General features: G+C 42.7%; 1 protein-coding gene across 1 annotated transcript in view; it reads right to left on the reverse strand.

The window, feature by feature from the left end:
• ldlrad3 (low density lipoprotein receptor class A domain containing 3) overlaps window positions 1-20546 on the reverse strand; it is a 72231-nt gene that overhangs the window by 32642 nt on the left and 19043 nt on the right. Inside the window, exons 2-4 of the mRNA XM_053427699.1 lie at window positions 12863-13009; window positions 2186-2311; window positions 508-642 (exon numbers count right to left, since the gene is read on the reverse strand). Of these exons, the coding sequence (XP_053283674.1) occupies window positions 508-642; window positions 2186-2311; window positions 12863-13009 (408 nt within the window). The remainder of the gene's footprint in view (window positions 1-507; window positions 643-2185; window positions 2312-12862; window positions 13010-20546) is intronic.

Consider the following 20546-nt stretch of genomic DNA (forward strand, 5'->3'; position numbering starts at 1 on the left):
GGTAGTTTTTGTATCTTTTTGTTTTATCTATTATACAATATATTATACATATAACATGGATCCTTTATAGTCATGACTTCATTGTGTCCTTGTTAATAACTGATCAAGTCCATGTGGTGGGAGTGATCTTTTTTGGCTTCTGATCGGAGACCAGCATTTTGTACTATTTTTGCACCAACTCTATCATTTTTAGGGCTTTAGCAGTTTAATGAGTTTTTGAAGTATTTGATCACCTTTTGCTCTTTCTACAACATGTTTTAGTATAAGTATGTCAGTAAAACTAAACCCCAACAAAAATAGTTTACTATGAGGGTTAAAGGACAATCAGAGGGATGAAGACTTCCTCTGACCTGCTACAATTCAATGATCTATGTCATAAAGTCAACCTCAGTCTCAGCCTCAGCGTGTCCCAGTGTCTGATCTCCAGGGCCTGGGTAGATGTTACGCTTCCAGAATTTTTTTTAATAAATGGGCTCTGGAAACTTTGTGTTTGATTTAGTAACGTACCTGCTGTGGTCAGGCAGAGCTCCTCGTCACTGTTGTCCTGGCAGTTGTCCTGGCCGTTACACAAGAAGCTTCGGTCAAGACAGCGGCCGTTCCGACACTTGAAGCGAGACTCCGAGCACACCAGTGGGTTGCCTGCTGTGGTTGAGTCAGAGCACAGGTCAAAGCTCAAGTGTTAGTTCATACAAGGTTAAAGAAAAAGGTTTTTAGTTTATGTGAGAAACAGGAGAAAATTTCATTATCATTCTGTTGTGGTATTGTGTGCATTTAGTTAGAAGTCGATTCTGGAAACCTGTTGATCGTATCCCATCTATAAAACGTTGATATGATTCAATTTTAAGGAAAACATTTTGGCAGGGATTCGAGAGATAAAAATGAAAAACTAACAAGAATTTGATCTGAGGAGTCTAATAACAATTCAGAAAACTAAACATTCAGAATCCTGTCTCGGCCTACCACTTTTTTTTTTCTGCACCTTCACATGTGTCTTTGTTCTGGTTTCTGCCAAATGAGACAGAATTATCTTGTGGGAAGATCCAGACAATTACACAGTTGTGACGCAGTATCTGCTGGGAGTGTGGAGCACAGCCCCATTTAAATGGCTAGATTAGATTCGTGAGTGTGAGGCCCCGGCAGGCTAGGAACACTGCCTCTGACAAAGGTGAGTGATTGGCTTGATGCACTTTCCCCACTGGGGAAAAAACAGCAATGGGGTCAAGTGAGGACAATGTATATCCCTGATAGCACAGACCACAGCTCCAGCTCCAGAGAAAAACATGACTCTCTCGTTCATTTTCCTCCACGAGATGAAAGACAAAGTGAACCAGCTCCAGCTGAGCTTTGTTTTCTGAGCCTTTTCATTTATTTGTTCACAAACTGACACAAGGAGAATTTGAGAGAGTGAAAGAAGAAGAGAGGAGTCGAGACAAAGAAATGAGTAACATCTGTAGATGTCTAGCAATTGTTTTCTGCATTTGTCTGACTATTTTGCTACTAATGAATTAAAGCATTTAACTTAATTACTCATGATTTCTCCTCATTATTTTGCACTGAAGCAAAAATAATTAATTTGTTCTTTTTATAGTTAATTAATGAAGCCAGTATTTATCTTAAAGGAGCACTCCAGCAAGAACGTATTTCTTTTACAATTATATTGGATGACTTGAAATAGACAGATTCAAAGAACATGTGTCAATATTGACAAATCAGTGGCCAAGCTATGCTCTTTTATTTGTGTTAAGCTAACAGATAGTTTGCCCCCTGGTGGCAGTGTGAGGAAGTGGAAATGTGTCTCCCATCTTTATATAGATTCTATGGTTTTGCTCCAAAAGCATTTAATCTTACATTTCCCACCTAATCTTCACCTTCATTCCAAACCTTACCTAACCCTAACTCATCTCCACACCCCTTGTTTGTAACTCTGTCTTTATGTTGTGTTTATTTCGTTTTTAATGTGTTTTAGTTACCGTCTGACATGATGACTAAAGGGACGATTTGTGTTAAACTGCTGGATTGGTTCTGTATGAGGAAGTACACATAAATACTCGACCGTCCTCTGACTGTATGATGAGTAGCTGCAGTAATAACTGTTATGACCGGGGGACAGTACATCACTGACTCACGGTGACCACAGCACGAGACAGATTGCTTTTATTGGATTGGGTTGCTGTGCGAGACTCACTGCAGTTCTCCTCGTCACTCCCGTCAGGACAGTCGCTGAAGCCGTTACAGCGGAAGCGGCCGATGATGCAGTGGACGCCATTAGCGCAGGCGAAGAACGTCGGCGCGCACTTCGACTTGACCTTAGCTGCGAACAGATGGGAGGAGAGGGGGAGGAGGAGCAAGAGAAGACAAATGGATTATTGTCTGTGCGTGATGGGAGGAGGACACCGCTAATTTCCAAACAATACATCATGTTTTATGAGAGAATTAGCCTTTGCTATAATGCACAAGAGGAGAGAGGAACCCACCAACAAGGCCGGATGAGCTTTATTATTTTTTTATGGCAACATAACACGACTGTATGTTCTAAAATTAAAACTGTGAACCATTCAACCAGGGTTCAAACTGCTTAACAGCTGCTGTGTCGCAGAGGCCAGTTAATTATTCAGCTCGTTTTGTTCTGTAATGCTTAGCTTCAAGTTCTCTTAAGTATGACAAGTACAGGGTGAGATCGCCAGCACAAAGTACTGATAGGCCACGAAAACAACTGAATTGCAAAGACAAAGAGAGCAAATTGTGTGGGTGAGTGCTCGTATGGATTGTGCCATTGATCAGCCTAAGCAGGCTCTGGGTCTTATCTCCCAGAACTGGCCTTGGACTGAGTGACGATGCTGCAGAACATCAATGTCTGGCGTCCTCCGCTTAGCGCCTAACCCCTGGCTTTAACTCAAACACATTGATCTTCCCCGGCAGGAGGAGAAAAACAAGATCCCAGGTAGATGCAAGCAAAGACATAACAAAAAGGAAGAACTCGCTTTATCTTAATATCGTCTTTGACGTTTTCAATGTGACGTCAAGAAGAAAAGAACCGGAGGACTGGCAACTGTATTTACAGTCGGAGGTAATGAGATACATCTGTGTGAAATACAGAATTAGGTCTCAGGCATCTAAATCACGACTCTGAACTTGGTTAAACTACTCACGGATTATTCCACTTCTCGTAATTTACATTATAATACAAAAGATCAAAACTTGTACATGTGGCTTTGTGGGAGAGCTTCTGCTGAGTCCTCACTGAAGACAGACAAAGGAAACGCTACTAACAACAGCTTAGACATTCTTATGAAAGAAGTTAAATAAGACTTAAAGTTAATTCCAGTGAGAGAATATCATTATAAACTCTGTATCAGATGAACAACAAAGGGTTGAAAAGAACAACAACCCACACATGTACACACACACACACACACACACACACAAAGAGAGGGAAGGGTTTGTTGAGGGGGTGTTTGGGCATCTAGAAGTGCGCCACCAAACAGTCATTTTTTCCCGTTTTTTTGTCTATGCTGAATACAAAGGGTGGAATTGGCCTCCTCATAGGTTGGCATTGTGCCGTCTCAATGCCAGGGGCGCCCATTTTTTCCCCCTACAATATATTGTGGTTGGCTGATTTATGAGCTCTTTCAAGCTGCGGTGATTATGTGTAGCGAGGGGGGGGGGCGAGGCATAAAAACCACGAGGGTTTGCAGCGCCCGTCTCCAGGATGAAATGCAATCCGCTGAACGTGGGAGGGAGCTGGGATGATGCCCGATCTCTGTGTCTTCAGTCTGGGAAGCTTTTGTTTACCTGGACAGCAGAGGCCCGAACCACCCAGATCTCATTTTGCACGGTATATCACAATCATTAAATCCAACGGGAAAAAAACAAAAACAAAAACAGACGTGGCTTCGAGCTACAGCAAAAAACATAAAAGAAAAGATACAAAAACATTACTACTGTTGGGGGGATACTTACATTGAATTTCATTTGGTCAAAAACAAAGAACAAAGTCATCCTTTATTCTGTAGTCTTAAATTTTTTGTTCTATTTCCAGATTCTTTTGTTATGAGACTATAAAGGGAATTAATGGAAACGTGTCCTTGTACACATCTTACAACATATGCAAAGCAGCACAAAGCAAAGTGACTGTTAGTTTCAGACCAACGCAGATTGTATTTTATGTTACTCCTTAAATGTGGCGTCGTCAAGTTCACTGTTTGCTTTATTGTCTATCTTGAGGTAGTGAAAAGTGACCAATAAAGACCTGGTCTGAAGCGTTGTATTGTGCTGTTGTTTGTAGGGTGCATTGAAGACAGAAATATTCTTCTTACATAAGCTACTGTCAGACATGCACTGACCCCTGCATATTCTCTGAATATATTTCGAGGGGGCTGTATGTGAGAGTCAGTTGCTCTGAACAATGTTCCTGCCATCCTCCCTCGAAGTGTGCCTGAAAGATATCTAGGTGGGCGCAAGATAATGACGTCAATGACATTTCTAACTACAAGAATTCAAATATCTCAGGATGAAAAAGAGTTTCCATTCACGGGAGAAGCACACTGATTGGTTTATTAATCGTTACACCCAAAACGCACCCATTATTAATCAAGAGATTACGCACCTTATGCATCAACCTTTATTTTACCTCTGTTAAACTTGGAAACGTGGATTTGAACGCGCCCTTACTGCACCAACACCACGAGATGAGATTGTTAAAATAGAGGCAATAAAGTTTCTTATTGGAAATACACAACTTTCTCCTCTGTGCAGACATGGACTGATTCATTTATTTGCTTGGCAGACTTGGCAAGAAAGACAGCTCTGTTATTGCTCTGACATTCCTCATTCACTGCCTCCCTCCTGCGAATCCTCATTACCACTTCTACCGCTGGCAGAATTCATCTGACCCTGTGTTTGTTTTCCAAATGAGCTCAAAAGTCACATGAAGGGCAGGATCGTGAAGGGAACTTCGTGGATGGGAGAGAAAGATGGAGCTAATGTGCTAAGCTTTGTTTTGGGGATGCGCGGCCCTTTATAGCCTGTGCTGAGCAGTTTTCGGAGCTAAATTAATTAGAGGGAGCAAGCTGAGGGTGGAAGAGAAGGTGGAAACACAGGCTTTGTATGTAGATAATTCTGTTAATTCCATGTCCAGGACTTTAAATTTGAAATATCTATTCCAGCACCTCTGCCTTATTCTTCAAACGATTACCAAGAATATCATCTTATTTTCTTTCCCCTCTGTCGTGCCTCTGTTCCCGGGTTTGAGCTGCTTTTGTTTCTTGCCAAATTTTATTTCTCATCTCTGAGCCTTTGTAGAAGTTGTTTACGTAAAGCGGGCAGGGTGCTGGATGGCTTCCAAACTTAGTTCCAGTGTTCACTGAGCAGCACAAATGAAAACGAATGACTTTTGCAATGGAGCTGATTCCTTCAGGTGAGACTATCACGAGCAGAAAAACCTGGCTGGATCACACGGCACTGCACAGCTGGAGGACAAACAACTTAGAGAACAAAACCAGAACCCTCTTTGTCACTGTCTCCTACACATTTACAGACACTGCATAAGAATTCTGCCATAAGAACATCTGTAATTGAGAATACTACTCAGTTTTCCAGCATCCATTTGAAATATTTCCCCTTATTTTCTCTACTAGTTTGGGGTAAAGTGTAACATGAAGCAACTCCTGTCTCCTCTGCCCTGTCACTATCTCCCTAGTGGCTTCGGCATTCATGTCACCCTGCATCCAGACAGCAAAGCCCCTTTTGCAGATTGCTTGCTTTGCTCTTCCCCAGTTTGCACCTTGGTGCCCTTCTACCCCCTTTTCTCCCTCTCCTTCGGTTCCCCGGAGAGCAGCATAGCTTGTTCGGAACAGGTAGCCCGGGTCGTGATGGGCATGCATGATTGGCAGAGTGAGGAGAAGGACTGGAGGAATGGACCATCAAGAAAGAAAACAGTGGCGAGGGAGCAGGGAGAGAACAGTGGCGGAGAAAGAGCAGAGACAGCTGACGACTTCAAAGGTTTCTCTGACCTTGCCGGGCATTTCAGAGAGGGAGGAAATCAATAGGTAATGGAGTCAAGGAATAAGCAAGAGGGGCAGGGGTAGATTCAGTCTAGAGGGCATAGGGGATCAAAAACAATCATTCCATACATTTCACTGTCTAAGTCCTGCACTGCAGTCGTACATTTACAGCAGCCGTCCGTGAGCAGAAAGAGGCATTGCAAAGTTATAGAGCTGCATAGCGTTAACTCAAGGGGCCAAGCATTCACACGCCACCGGCATTCTGCATAGCCATCAACCTTCATACTAGCTGAGGAAGCAAATGTGGCCGTGCGGCTTGCGCATGTGCAAAATATCAGTTATATTCTAATGACTTTCAATAAAAGGGGGAGGGAAGGAAAGGGTATGGGGTGAAAAGCAGCGAGTGATCTCTCAAATAATAACCCGGCTGCAATATTCATCACAGAAAGTAACTTACAGCAGAAATTGCCTTGTTTGATCTGGTAGTGCTCAGCGTTGTATTGTATTGTTAAAATGATGAGACAGCATGTCTTATTCTTTTGAAGGCTCTGAATGAATCGCTTTGTCTGATTGGTGACTATTGATGGAGAAGTGTGTCTGAGAAAAGAAGACAGCAAGAGACAGAATCAGAGCAAGAGACTGTGTGTAAGATCCTAGTCAGTATTTGATCCACCTCCCCTGGTATTAATTACACCAGCTCATTGATCAGTCGACCATTAAGCACATGTGATGCCCCAGACTAAGTCCCATTAAACCTCCCCCTGCTCCCCTCACTGCTCTTCTTACTATTCCAATGTCTCTTTATTTTCTCTCTATTGGTTTCTCTTGTCTTTTTGCTCTTTTGGTAGTTTTTGTCTGACCAGGGGTTAAAAAACACACACAAACTGAGACATGGTCCATGGTTGGAGAGGGCATATCTTCACCAAGGCTAACGCCCCATCCGGCCATCTCAAAGAAAGTGCAAAGACATTCCTGGATGTGCCTGGTTATCTGGAAAACCGAATTGCTTCTTCCTTGGGGCACACCCCACCCTTCCACTAAGTTTCATGGAAATCACTTAAGTGGATTTTTGCGTAACCCTGCAAACTATCACACAAACACAGAGGATAACACAACACATCTGCGAGCGGTACGTGACTCTTTGTGATGGCATCAGTGCATTGGTCATTGCTCTTATCGTGCACACTCTTCTTATCTCAGCAACCACTTGCCTCCCTCACCCGTGGTTGGTCTGGTGAAGAACTGGCAGTGTGTGTGAGCCTTGATATCTAAATCATAATCAATCTGTCTCACGAGTCTTTTAGGCGATTTCCACTCGAGCTCTCAAGCAGAACTCTGCTGCTGATAAGCATTTAGCGGCTCTTCTGAACTCAGCGTCTCATGAGCTTTTTGAGGCGGTCAGTACATGCACAAACCCCCCCAAAAAACAAAAGCACCATTGATGTTGCTCCCGGCGTTTGGCTGTGTTATGACTGCAGAAAGCAATAATGCTATAATATTGGAGTAATCCAATAAACTGAATTTATTTTGCACCTAATTGTTATGAAGAGGTAACAGGATCAATAAACACTGCATCAGGTAATGAAAACTCTAAATGGCTTTATCTCTCAGTCTGATGAAGTGTTAATAGACTTCTAAAATACCGGAAATAACATCAGCCCTTGTGCGAGACTCACACTGAATGTGATTGATTGAAACAGGCCTGTACAGTGAATTCCATATTATGTATAAATAGATCTGAACTTGCAGCAAAACCGTTAAAGTATAAAGGTTTGCTTCATTTTAACCAAACTGTATTTTTATTGACATATCATCTTGTTTAAATCTAGACTTTCCTAATGTGCAGTAAACTTTGCATTGTTTGTTACACAGTGAAGCTGGTTTCAGACATGAACGGCGGAAAATTGGGTTCAAACATTTTACGGAGCTTGTCCTCCTCATATGAAGAACGCAGCAGATAATTGTCCAGATAAGATGCATTCACAACAAATACAAGATATAGGCCCAATCGTTCAGGCGAGGGGTTGTGCCTGTGTAGAGCAAGACAGAACAAAAATCGCCCCTTCTTGCCAAAAGCTCTCGAATATTCTCGTCTTTCAGAGTTGAAATCTTGGTCGGCATCTTCTACGTCTATGACTCTCCTTTTTCATCCTGAAATATTTTGCACAAGTCAAATGTGAGAGACGTCAACAACACTCCCACTCACTCGCTTTATTCTCGATGGGCTCACTCTGACATTTTTCTGAACCTTTTCCTAGGGGGCCGCTTTGAAAAGTTCCAGAATTTATCCAGAGCAACTGACTTGATATTTACATTCTCACAGTTTGGAAAAATATCAGTGCAGGTCTGAAAGCAGAACTCCCTAACATTATCCACAAAAAGCTCCTGGACATGCAGACAAAATAATGCTGAAGAAGTATAAACCTCAGAGAGGATTTCAAGTGAGAAATGCTGCATTTTAGGACTTGTGAAATTAGCATCTCTTGAAGTGGATGATTATTATTTATTTTTCTTCTTATAGTTTTAGTTTGAACACCTAGAGGACCGAAACCAAGGAATATTTCGCAAGAAAAAGAGACTCGTTATTGAGAAATAAAGAATAAATTAATTCGTTTTTATCTTAGAAAGATGTTTTGAGATTTGTCCATTATCACCACAATTCGGATATTTTACAGAAACATGTTCTGCAGTACAAAAAGGAGAGTTTGAGCATTGCATGAGGAGATGAGCAGCCTCTTTGTGTGGTTAATGTATTCTGATGTTTGTTTCGTTAGGAGCCACTAACCATGCTGAAAGTCCCTTCCAATTAAAAGTTAAAGCTTAACTTTCTCAGGAGTTTCTAAGTGTATAATTCATAGAGGCCACAGCCTCAGCCTGCAGCACTTCAACTAAAGAATAGTCATTTCATTGAAATGTGCCTCTGTTGTTTTTTCTCTGAACAACATTTCTGCCTCTCTCCCACCCCCGTCTTTGATACCTCATGTCTTGCTTTACACATCACGACCACTCACCCTTTCACCCCTGCTATGTATCTCTGCTCCTTCGCCTGCTCGTGCCCTGCCCAGACAAGGGCAAAGAGGCTAATCCTGGCTCCGAGGCCCAGTAAGCTCAGTCAGCTCTGCCCCTTCTCTCCTCTGTCAGTATGCATTTTGTCTACCAGTCTCCCAGGCTGTCGTTATGGACACCAGAGAGCAGGATGGTACTTTTGACCTTTTTGTGTGGGGAATTAGTCAGCAGCCTGTCTCTGAATCATGGCTTGAAGTCCCCTCAGACCTGGAAACACGTAAACACACACAAGTGCACCCGCACAGAGCACATGGGGATTACATTTGTGAAATAAATTAATTATACACATAGATTTCCATCTTAAATTTAGTTTAATTCATGTGGAGCAGAGTAGTCCATAGAAGATAGACTTGATAAAAAAGGATCTGAAGGGGGTCCTGGCCTCTTGCAGCAAGACAGTAATACAATAAGCTGCATCTTTAATGCAATAAGACTCAGGCTGGAGCTGTTGCCTCACTTCTTACAGCCAAGAATGTTATTTAAAAGGCAGCAAAACATATTTACATGACTCAAGCTGACCCTAGTGCCAGAGGGGACCGGAAACAAGCAACAAACAAGAGGGAAGCAGAGGAGGATGGGAGGAAGGGAAAGTCAGCGGCCTGGACTCCCTTCAGATCTTTTTTATCAAGTCTATCTTTTATGGAATACTCTGCTTTACTTCAGTTCTGGATCATGTCAGGAGAACAAAGCTGCTGCTCTGGTTTATCTCCGTAGGTGTTTCCAGGTGCAACTACAAGGTTGCATCACTTTAAATGTTGCTGCGGCAAAGAATTGTGAGGCAGCATTTCTTCTTTCCTTTCATAAAGGATGGTCCGGTGTCTCCGTTATGAAGCATTGACGCTCCTTTCCTTATCCTTTATAGAATTCCAACAGCTGTTACTATGGCGGACGCTGAAATACCTCAGGGTCATTTCACATGGTTTGGAAGGTTCCTGAGCAAAATGGACTATTCAAACACACCCTGTCTTTTCTAGATGAGGAAAAATGTTGATGTGAAGCAGACGAGGACACATCAACAATAACTAAACGAGGGGCAGAGGCTAAGAAAAGTAGACCAGGTTTGCATGAATCATTTATGAAACCACTGGAATTACAGGAATAAACAAAACTGTGAGAAATGAGAATCTGCCAGGGAGTGCAGCACAAGTTCCTGTGTGGGTGGATCTATCTACCAATTCAATTTTATACTGGTTTTGACATTTGCACCCCCATATGTGCAGGTGAGTGTGTTGAGGCTTTTTCAAATTTAATTCAGTTTCAAATGACATTTTTTACATATCCCACCAAGTAATTTGCACATCCAAACTGATTTGTTCTCCTTTGTATTGGCAAATTTTCCTACATGGGTTCAAAAAACAAGATTGTCGTTAATGAGACAGAGGTTAGTAAAGTTTGACCTTTACTTCGAGCTCAGGAGATGTATTCCTCATATCAGAGACACATACATCAGCACTGTCTGCTTAACAGGGGATCTCCACTCGCTAACTACAGCTGTCCTCTGGTGCAGACCTGTGTGGTAAAAATAGGCACGGGTGCCACAGCAAAAGCTGTACCAGGGAATTTCATGTTCCCACAAACATATCATAAATAAATACGAATATTATTGGCTACAAAGCACAAACTGTCCAGCAGCTCCTAACAGCAACAGAAAAAAAGTATAGAGAGGGGAGATATAACACTTTAATTATCAACAGGACAGTCTCATTAGTGGCAAATTACAACTTGGCTAATTATTGAAAGAGGTGGAGGCAAACTGTAAAAGAAAATCCACAGTGATGGTGAATTAAAACAAATGTTCTGGGAAACCTCCAGACAGCAGCCAAGCGCTCATATTACAGATGGGAGGAAATTTTATATCCTGTGGTGGTCAACAATGGTCGGCCTCCATGGTAATGACTGTGATCACAAAAGAAAGTGGGCAGACGTCATCAGATACCCAGTACGATTTCATACTAGGTTATATTAAAGTCAGTCTGATAGTCCGTCCATCCTTCCAGTATCTATACTGCTTATCTTTTTAGGGTCGCGGGGGGGGGAGATGGAGCCAATCCCAGCTGACAAGGGGGCGAGAGGCAGGGTAGTCATGAAATAAAAGTCATTTTCTAAGACATTAAGACAGAGCTCCTGCGGTAGCCACCGTAATGACTCTCCTCTCTACCGCCTTCCCTTCTCCTCCTCAATCCCTTGCCCCCCCCCCCACCTCCATCTGTCAGTCTGTCCCCGCAGTGCCCCTAATGGAGCCAGAGGTCCGTCCGGGGACCCGTGTGAAGCAGTCGCCGGAGATATCGACTGACAAATAGCCGTCTAGCTGAGGATAATAAGGCCCACTTATGCCAGAGCAGATAACGTCGGCTACAATATATATATATTCTTCTGACAACAGGGAGGCAGGCTGAGCGTCTATGCTTTATGATAACTTGCCTTTCATCTATAGCAGTATTGCATGTAGTGTCAACCAATTTAAAAAAAAAAAAACTGTCAGTAGGTTCAAAGCAGGTTCAAAGGGGTTTCTGATTGAAAACGTAACAAACTGACACTTAAACTGCGTGATAACATAAAACGGGAACATTTACTGTGTTTAATACTGATGTAATTTGTCTGAAATGCATCTGAATATCATTATCTCTTATCCAGGTCTGACAGTTGTCGACAGTTTAAGGTCACCGAGTGATGAAAATCTGCGGCACACATCCCATCAACTTAAGAGGTTTGATCGTGCAGAAGGCTTTTACAGGAACGTCAGTGGTAACCGAGTAAAGAAGACAGGCGAGGACAGCACATTTCCCCTTGGTACAGACAGTGTAACCAAGATGACCTAGGCTGTACAAACTACAGAGATTGATGACTACAAAGTTTGGCTATAGAGTTTGTGTGTGTGTGTGTGTGTGTGTGTGTTTGTGTGATGGTATACCATGAAACACCATTTTTGTCAAAAGTAGTCTGCTTGTTCCCTGAGCTGCGAACCAGAGGCAATAATGAGAGAAGTGACGGCTGAATAAAGAGAGGAGCACGAGGAAGAGGCAACACAATAGAGGATAAACCATTGAAGATATATATTCTTTTTTTTTGCTGAGGCAAACAAAATCTCTGCAGTATGCATTCGTGGCAATATGATATTCTGACTGAAAACAAGCCTCTGTGGAGCAAGTCACGAGCCAAAAGCCCAAAATCATGAGATGAAATAAAGAGGGGAGGTGTGGAGGGGTGGGCAAAAAAGAAAAACCAGGAGTGGGAGACATTAGAGGGATGAACACATCATGTGGGGTTTCCATTCAGTGTGGCAGGGCCTCAAAGTCAATCTTCATCAGTAATCGCATCTCTGTACCGAGCTCTCGCTGAGACGTTCAGAGGAGAGGGAGGAGCAGCGGAGCGGAGAGATCAAACCCCACTTAAAGTGAGGATCAAATCTGAACCATTGCTTAAGCCTTACAGTAGAATTATGCATGTGCAACTATTTCTGCACACAGAAGTAATCGGCCTTTGCTTTGATGGTATTAAGTTTTGCCTCGGTGCTAAACTGGGGCCGAGGGTCTTGCAGAGGGGAGGAGGAGGAGGAGGAGGAGGAGGGTGCAGGTTGTGGGAGAGAGCGTACGAGGATTGAGGAAGGAAGTTCATTTAAGTTGGCAGAGAATTAGGTTTAAATGGCCCTTGTGGCTCTATGGATGGGAGGGGAGGAAAACCTTCAGGGGCTAAGGAGACGTGACTGAAGTGGCTATCCGGATCCTTTAAGGCACAGCCAACAGCAAAAAAAAAAAAATATATAGATTTGATAACGGAATCAAAACTGGACTTACGACAGCCCCTCTCGTCGCTCTTGTCAAAGCAGTCGGGCAATCCGTCACACTGCCAGCCACCGGGGACGCACTTCCCATCTCCGCACATGAAGTTTCCAGGGATGTTGCACTCTGTGGTGAAGTTATTCCCTGGAAGCAGCTGGCTCTCTGGTGGATACATAGTTAGAGGAGAGAGAGAGAGGGGGAGAGAAAGAGAGAGAGAGAAAGAGAGAGAGAGAGAGAGAGAGAGAGAGAGAGAGAGAGAGAGAGAGAGGGGGGGGGGGGGGACAAGAAAAAGAAAGAGAACAAACTATTACATTCTTACTCTATAACTAAACCAGACAGGTAGCGGGATATTGCATTCCAGCGATATTCATCAGCACAGTCAAAATGGAAGACCCTTATTGTATCTGTCCCGTACTCTATTAAAAAAAAGCCATATCAATCTGTGGGCAAATAAACAAGAGGACGATCCCATGAATACAAACGCAGAGGAGGTTATTCAGTGTTAACAGCACTGTGGGCACATACGTTCCTGAAAAGCTGGGCAATATCATAATAGGGGTAGATAAGGATACAAATACAGAAGACATACAAACAAAGCAGATATTTATGCCAAGGACACAGATGCACGGATACGCACAGTTACAGAGGATGTGTCTGAAACTAGCTCGGGGCACGTCGGGGTTGACGCAGTGCAGCTGTGGCATAATGGGTTGGAATGTGAAACAGGGCCCGTCAGCTGAGGTTTGACACTAAGCAGTGAGAAATTTTGCTCGTAAACAAACCTATAGGGCAGCGGGACGCGGGCGCTGCACCTGCTGCCAAGTGGCGTGGACCGTTAAGTCTTCAGTGAGAGTGGGGTTTACCCAAAGAGTGAAGTTTCAAAACAGATTCTTCTGCAGCACAAGATTTCGAGGGCTTCTGGTTTCTGCTACTTATTGGACCAATCACATTTGAGCAAAGTTTGATTGCCTGCAGGTAAACCGTCCATTTAGAGAGCAAAATCTGCCTTCATATGAAAATAGTTGTTCACAAAGAAAAGCCAAGTTCTGGACCTAAAACCTCTACACAAAGTATCACTGTTTGTGTGAAGAAAGGCAGAGTCTTGGCCCGGGTTTCCCAGTGTCTACACAGGAATCTCCTCCAACACTGCCCCTTCAGTGACTGTGAGTGACACACACTGATGGATCCAAAATAAATATGTCATAAAAAGGGATTGAATGTTCCACCTATCCGAAGCTGCGTCTGTTCTTCAAGTATTTCAAAAATAAATCAGACAAATTAATTCACTTTTTGCGGAAAGAAGCAGGGTTTGTTTTCTATATTTAATCATTACAGAGACCCACTCTTGACAAGGCAGTATTCATTACTGAATAATCTATCTCACTGTACATACAAATAGAAAGTTTTGACCCCCCTCAAAAACGCTTGTGAATTCCTAACCAGCGATGGAGGGTTTTCGACGCAGATCGTTGATATTCAGTTAGCAGAGTGTAGCCACTTCCCAGAGCGCAGCCGAAAAACTGGCATGCGGAGATCATCTGTTCTTACATCATCCTTCTCCTGCTGCCCTTTTACCTCAGCAGGTTGGAGGAGAAGCAGGAACAGATCCTCGTAAATTACACAGCACAACCCTGCTGAACCGCTGCAGGGATGATGCAAAGCCTTCTTTTGTCTCTAGAAATATAGAAAGAGGGGGAAGACAAAAAGGCTCTTGTAATTTATGAGGACGGGAGCTCTTTAGATGTCATGTCTGCGGACCTGTCAGAGGCAACAGTTGAAGAACAGATGCAATCCGAACAGATGTCACCTTCACAATACTAATTCATCTTCTTATCCGCACGACAATATAATAAGAGACCTTTACATGAACACAGCACCTTATAACGGTAAGCCTCTGCACTAGCGGAGAGGCGGTGGTCTAGTGGCAGAAACTTGGACTAAGGGCAGAAAAGGTCTCTGGTTCGACTCCACGGAGAGACAACAAAAGACGAACCTGGATTGATCTGTCCAAAAATCCAAGAGTCTCCCTACCCTGTCTAGAGCCCCTGAGCAAGGCACCTTACTCCCCCAACATCTGCTCCCCGAGCGCCGTACATGGTTGCTCACTGCTCTGTGTGTACTGCACAAGATGGGTCAAAAGCAGAGATTAAATTTCCCTACCTGCATGAGTGTGCCTTTGCATGACTGTGCATGTGTTTGGGACTAATAAATGCATCTTAATCTTAATCTTACACAATACAAACAGCCATAGATAGATAGATTACTTTATTCATACCCGAGGGGTTAGGGTTCAGTGCGGGTACAGTGTGTTTGAGAACTGCCGAATGTAATTTTTTTCTAAGATCCATTTGAGAGAACAGCATCGTCTCCCCTGGCTCTTTCCCTGCCATCCTTGTTTGTTCAGCTCTTTTTGACAAAGACACCTACACACACACACACGAGCAGTTTGGAGAGAAAAAGAAAAGTGCACCGACAAAGGTGCAATGCAAAAAACAAACAGAGACTGCTGAGCTGCTGGAGAAGCTTAAAGATACGGTTGTGCTACTAATTTCAATGAAAATTTGATTCATGTATGTATTAATGTATAGAGGAAAAACGTAGGATATTATTACAAAGCTCACACTTGGTGCATTCATTGTTATCCTTCTAGTATAAGTAACATTACATCTTTCAGACTGAATTGTGGGTCCATTCCGACCGAGTAGAGTAGAGTAGGAATGACATCGAGGCGCCAGTGGTTCACTTGCGGTCTGAGAGGCATCAGGTTAATTGGAGAGTTGCTTTGAGACCCTTTGACAGAAAGAGGGAAATGACAGGAGGAGAGGACCATGTGTGCGTGTGTAGTGCGTGTGTGTGTGTGTGTGTGTGGGTGGGTGTGTGTGGGTGGGTGTGTGTGTGTTTGACAGACAGCTCATCTATCCCCACGAGCCTCCAACGCTGCCAAAACCTTTGCAGCACTTCTCACGTCCAGTTTGCGAGTCCCCCACTTGGCAAAGCTCCACACAACTCATTCCACTGGCCTGGTCATTCCATCGATACGGTAATAAGCCCCAATACTTACAGTGGTTTACCATTGAGTTAACGAACAAGCCCCCCCCCCCCTCTCATTACCGCAGCAAGTGTGGCTACACAGCTCATTACAGGCTGCTCTTTTTCAGCTTGTTAACGGTGTGTAATAACTCTCTACAGTAACTCCACAGTTCTCGGTGGACTCTGCAGCACTCCCAAGGTGACCTGGAGAATTTTAATGGACGTGGCAGCGTCCGTGAGCAGTAACTCAACTCATTCATCTACAGGCTTTTAACCATTATGCTGTGGACAGCTCGGGGCGTTATCCACAGCTGCACAACACTGCTGCGTACAAACTGTGGTCACGCAGTGGAGAGGGAGAGAACCGGAGGAGATAAGGCAGAGATAATGGAGGATGCTTGCGTATCTTGCCGGGAGAAGTGTAGCCCAATTGCTTAGGGTAAATGTTGACCATGCTATCCTTGCCTATGAACACACATGCTCTGCTTCCCACCTTTTCCCAGCCTCTGGGGCAGTAGCCAGCACAGACTGCATATAAAGATGGACAACAAGTCATCACTTCAAGCAACTATCCAGAAATGAAGCCAAAGTTTCTCAGATTCAAATGCTATCATGTTTTTGGACCCAGAGTCATTGATTACAATGGTGACCGGGGGATGGAGCCTGTGGTGTAGCAAAAGTCCCAATGATTTGCGTGTTTCACCAATAGTGAGTCAGTCTCAGCTGTCAATGTGTTTCACCCTGTTATTAAAGCATCATAAACCAATCAGATGATAAACTAGCACTTTTTCCATTACTGACAATAACACCTCACTTAATTTCTCATTGCTGCTCCCTTCATCTCTATCAGATCTATAAAAACGACTCTGACTGGTGTGTAGCATGTTGCGCTTAAATTGCACCCATGATTAATAAAGACAGTAAGTACAATCCTTTTGGAGAAGGTGCCTGACACATCAAAAGGTATTTTTCCCTCTGCTGAAGTAGGAAAAACTGAATTTGGACATAGGCTTTGATTGTTCAAATCGAACTCACAGGATTTCCCAGGCTCTGGCTGGATACTTTTTCTAATTAGCAGTTATATTTTCTGTTTGCACGACTGCAAGACAATTTCACAGGGTCCTTTGGGTTGAATTCCCTCTCTCTCTATACTGTATTTCAGCTCAGCAGTTGTTCCAGAGCACCTCTCCTACCTGAATCATCATTTGATATAAAAAAAAAGTAAACTTCCTGCATAATCAGGGGTCTAATTAGTGGATCTGAATAACACTGAGGTAAAAAGTTTACTTTGCAATATTTTCTTTGAATCATAAGTGACATGCATCATGAGTTGGTCTGTTGTGGAGTGTGAAATATATTCAGAAGATGAGGACACTAATGAAAGCAAACATCTGTTGTATTTTTCCAAAGTTCAAATATCCCCTCTGGTCATGTTTTAAGACATAAACACAAATAATTAGAGTCGCATATTTTCCACAAAAATGAACAACTCCCTTCTTTAAGGTTTGGAAAGAACGTTCACCCCTTCTCACGCACGCACACACACACACACACACACACACACACACACACATACACACACATTATTTATCTTATTTGATTCTCTGATTATATGTGTACCCACATCAGCTGCACACTGGCTTCCAAACAAACTGTGATGTTAGGACATAATGCTCACATGTCCACAACAACCCACATTTTAAACGAGCTCAGAGAAGCTTCCAACCATCAGCAGCAAACTCTTCAGATCCATTATCCTTTGTGATATACGACATTAAGGGTCTAACACCCAAGTGAAGCTGGAATGAGCCAAAACACATTTATGTTTGAGTGGAGGTCGACTATAAAAGTACCTTGTAAAGCTTTTGAACTGAGCTACCGACATGTGCCGCTATGAAAACTTTTATCATACAAAATAAACAATGTTAAAAATGTGCCTATTTTTGGCAGCAAGAATTCAGTCAGTGCACAAATGGGAAGCTTCCAACTTTTGTTCTAAGATTTTTAAAGGCGTGCAGACTTCAGTGCACCCTAAGCAATTCTCTGCACATGCAAAGATAGGCCAAGCAAACAGCCTATGGTCCAGCAGCTCACTGTCTCCCAAGTCTTATGAATATTTTCATACCAGATGTCAGCCAGATGTCAGCACACCATGCCAACACTGGGCAGTTAATTTGGCAATAAAATCTATATGACTCTCGACAGGGGGTATTGAAAATTTAATAAATCCTAAATCGTGTAACCCCTTTAAAGCCCTATGGGGAATATCGAGGCCTCGGGTTGTGCAGCAGAACTCATTAGGGCGATGGTGAAAGGTGGTGAGCTGTCGGGTAAGAAAGGCCAAGAGAGGAAGGAGAAAAAAAAAGAAAAGACTGAAAGGTCACTAAGGAAAATGGGAGGAAAAAAGATGAGAAGATGAAGAGGAAAAATTACGAAGGAAGATCAAGGTCCAGCTGAACATGGGGAAATTAAGGGAGAACAAATTACAGGGGTAATTAAAAAATAAACAGAGACATGGATAATAAAATATTTTGCTCTCAGATTCCCAAGTGTCCAAAGCAACTTCTATACCCTGAGCTCTGAAGGTCAGTGAATCTGTAACTGAGATGAGTTCTGGAGCAGCTGCTCCTTAAACCCCATCTTCTCCAGCAGAGTAACGTTTCTGACCTGTATTGATTAACCCAAGGTGAAAAGTTGAAGCTAAGAATGAAACAGCTCCAAAAATTGATTTTTACAAGTGAGAAGTCAAAGTTATACCAAGGCTGTGGATGAGGCATCGCGATAAATTGTTTATAGGATTACAATGATGTAGAGCTCTCCTGAGGTAAATCATTACAGATATTCCCAAATTTTCATCAACCAATCTCTTCACGTCAGGTTTGTCTCCTCAATAATACACGGCCATGCTCGAGTGAACAATGTGAAATTCTGTTTGAAGCTGAGGAAGAGAAAGTACAGAAGATGTCAGTGCAAGCAGGTGAGCTCACGTTTGAGGATAAAGGAGGAGAGAATCGATACAGCCTCGCTGGGAATGAAAATCAACTTCTTCAGGTTCAAGGATAGAAACTTATTTTTCAATTATACATGTACCCTTAATAGGCTGGCTATACTGGCTGTGAGGAGAGCAGCAGGAGAGTGGGGGAGAGTTGGCTGTCTCTTTCATTGTGTGTCTGTGTGTGTGTGGTGCAAAGAGAAAGAGAGAGCTTCCCAGAAAGAGGAAATGCGCTCACTGAAGCGCCCAGTATAAATAAGCACAAGTGTAAAGAGCCTGGTCTGCATTAATTAAAGACACCCTACGGACAGACAGACAAAGAGGCAGGACAGCATAAGCTCAGATCAACAGAGCAGGCAGGGCCTTAATGGGCAAAGATGAAGAAAAGAGCAGTCATGCAGGGAAACAGTCAACAAACAGAACGTGACACCGGATACAATTTGGCCTCTGCCTCTTTCAGTTATTGTTTCGCCTTTTTCCGCCTCTGACGGCCACAGAGAAACTGTTTCCTGGGAGGAATCAGGGTCATTAGGCAGGTAAGGCCAAAAGAACCCATCACCTTTAGCGTCTTATGACAAAGAAAACACACTGCTAGTCAGTTAGCCAGTAAGCTATTTCTTCCTTCCACTGTGTATAATGGTTATTCGCTAAAAAGCTGCAGGTAAAGTTGGTTTGTTATCATTTCTAAAATGCTCATGCATGCTTTGATCATTTCAATCACTTATTAAATAACCCACATCAGAGTCGACCCGAGTGGGAAGATACAAAAACAAAAGCCTGTTATGAGAATGAATAATGCAATCAGCCTTAAAGAAAAGTGAAAATTCAAATCATTGTGCAGATTTTAAGACCTTGAAGGAAAAAGCTTAATATTAATCCATGTAGAAAATAGCACAGAACCATCTGATGATGTGATTGGCTATTCTATAAATTACCTTGAAAGTGAGTTACATAAACCTCCACCAAGGGCATCATATAATCACCGTGTCGGAATATGCAAAAAGTATTGATTTTTACTGAACTTTGTGGAAGGGATGGAAAGAACTCATTAAAGATTTGTGCAGATCTAATAATATGTAACTTTGGTGTTAATGGAGTTGAGATGAGATGTTGTGTTTACACAGTTTGGTACAAAATCGGCTTAACAATCCTGATATAGTGTAAGACAATGTTTGGCCAGTTTCATGTGGTGTTCATAAGCTCATTTAAATCACTAAGCTGTTTTCAATCTTTTTTGAAAAAATTCCTATTACACATTTACATGTTTGATCCCTTATTCTTTATTAAACTCACACACGCTATTGTTTGTACAGTGGAATAATGCTCACGCTCCCTGGATAACTTCTTTCAGTCATTTAAGACCATCGTTTCATTTGTCATGTATGCACAATACCACATGTTCCAATTTCCAATGTATGCACAAGGCTGACTCCCTTCTATAATGCAAAGCTGTGTATGTTTATACCATTGTGTGTGTGTATGTAGGCCATATTTTTCATTGTAGATTTTACTGTGCTGCACACTCCCAAAATAAGACCTCCCTAAAAGGGAATAACAGTAAGGGTGTTGATGTGAGTCAGTCTTTATTGCAAACAGCCTCTGTTGTTCCCAGAGCTGAGAAACGTGGATATGAGAGGCCAGGAAAAAGCTAATATCTTCCCTGGTCCATATTCCTCT

Source organism: Pleuronectes platessa, chromosome 7 (genome assembly GCF_947347685.1).
Source record: "Pleuronectes platessa chromosome 7, fPlePla1.1, whole genome shotgun sequence".
NCBI classification, from domain to species: Eukaryota; Metazoa; Chordata; class Actinopteri; order Pleuronectiformes; family Pleuronectidae; genus Pleuronectes; species Pleuronectes platessa.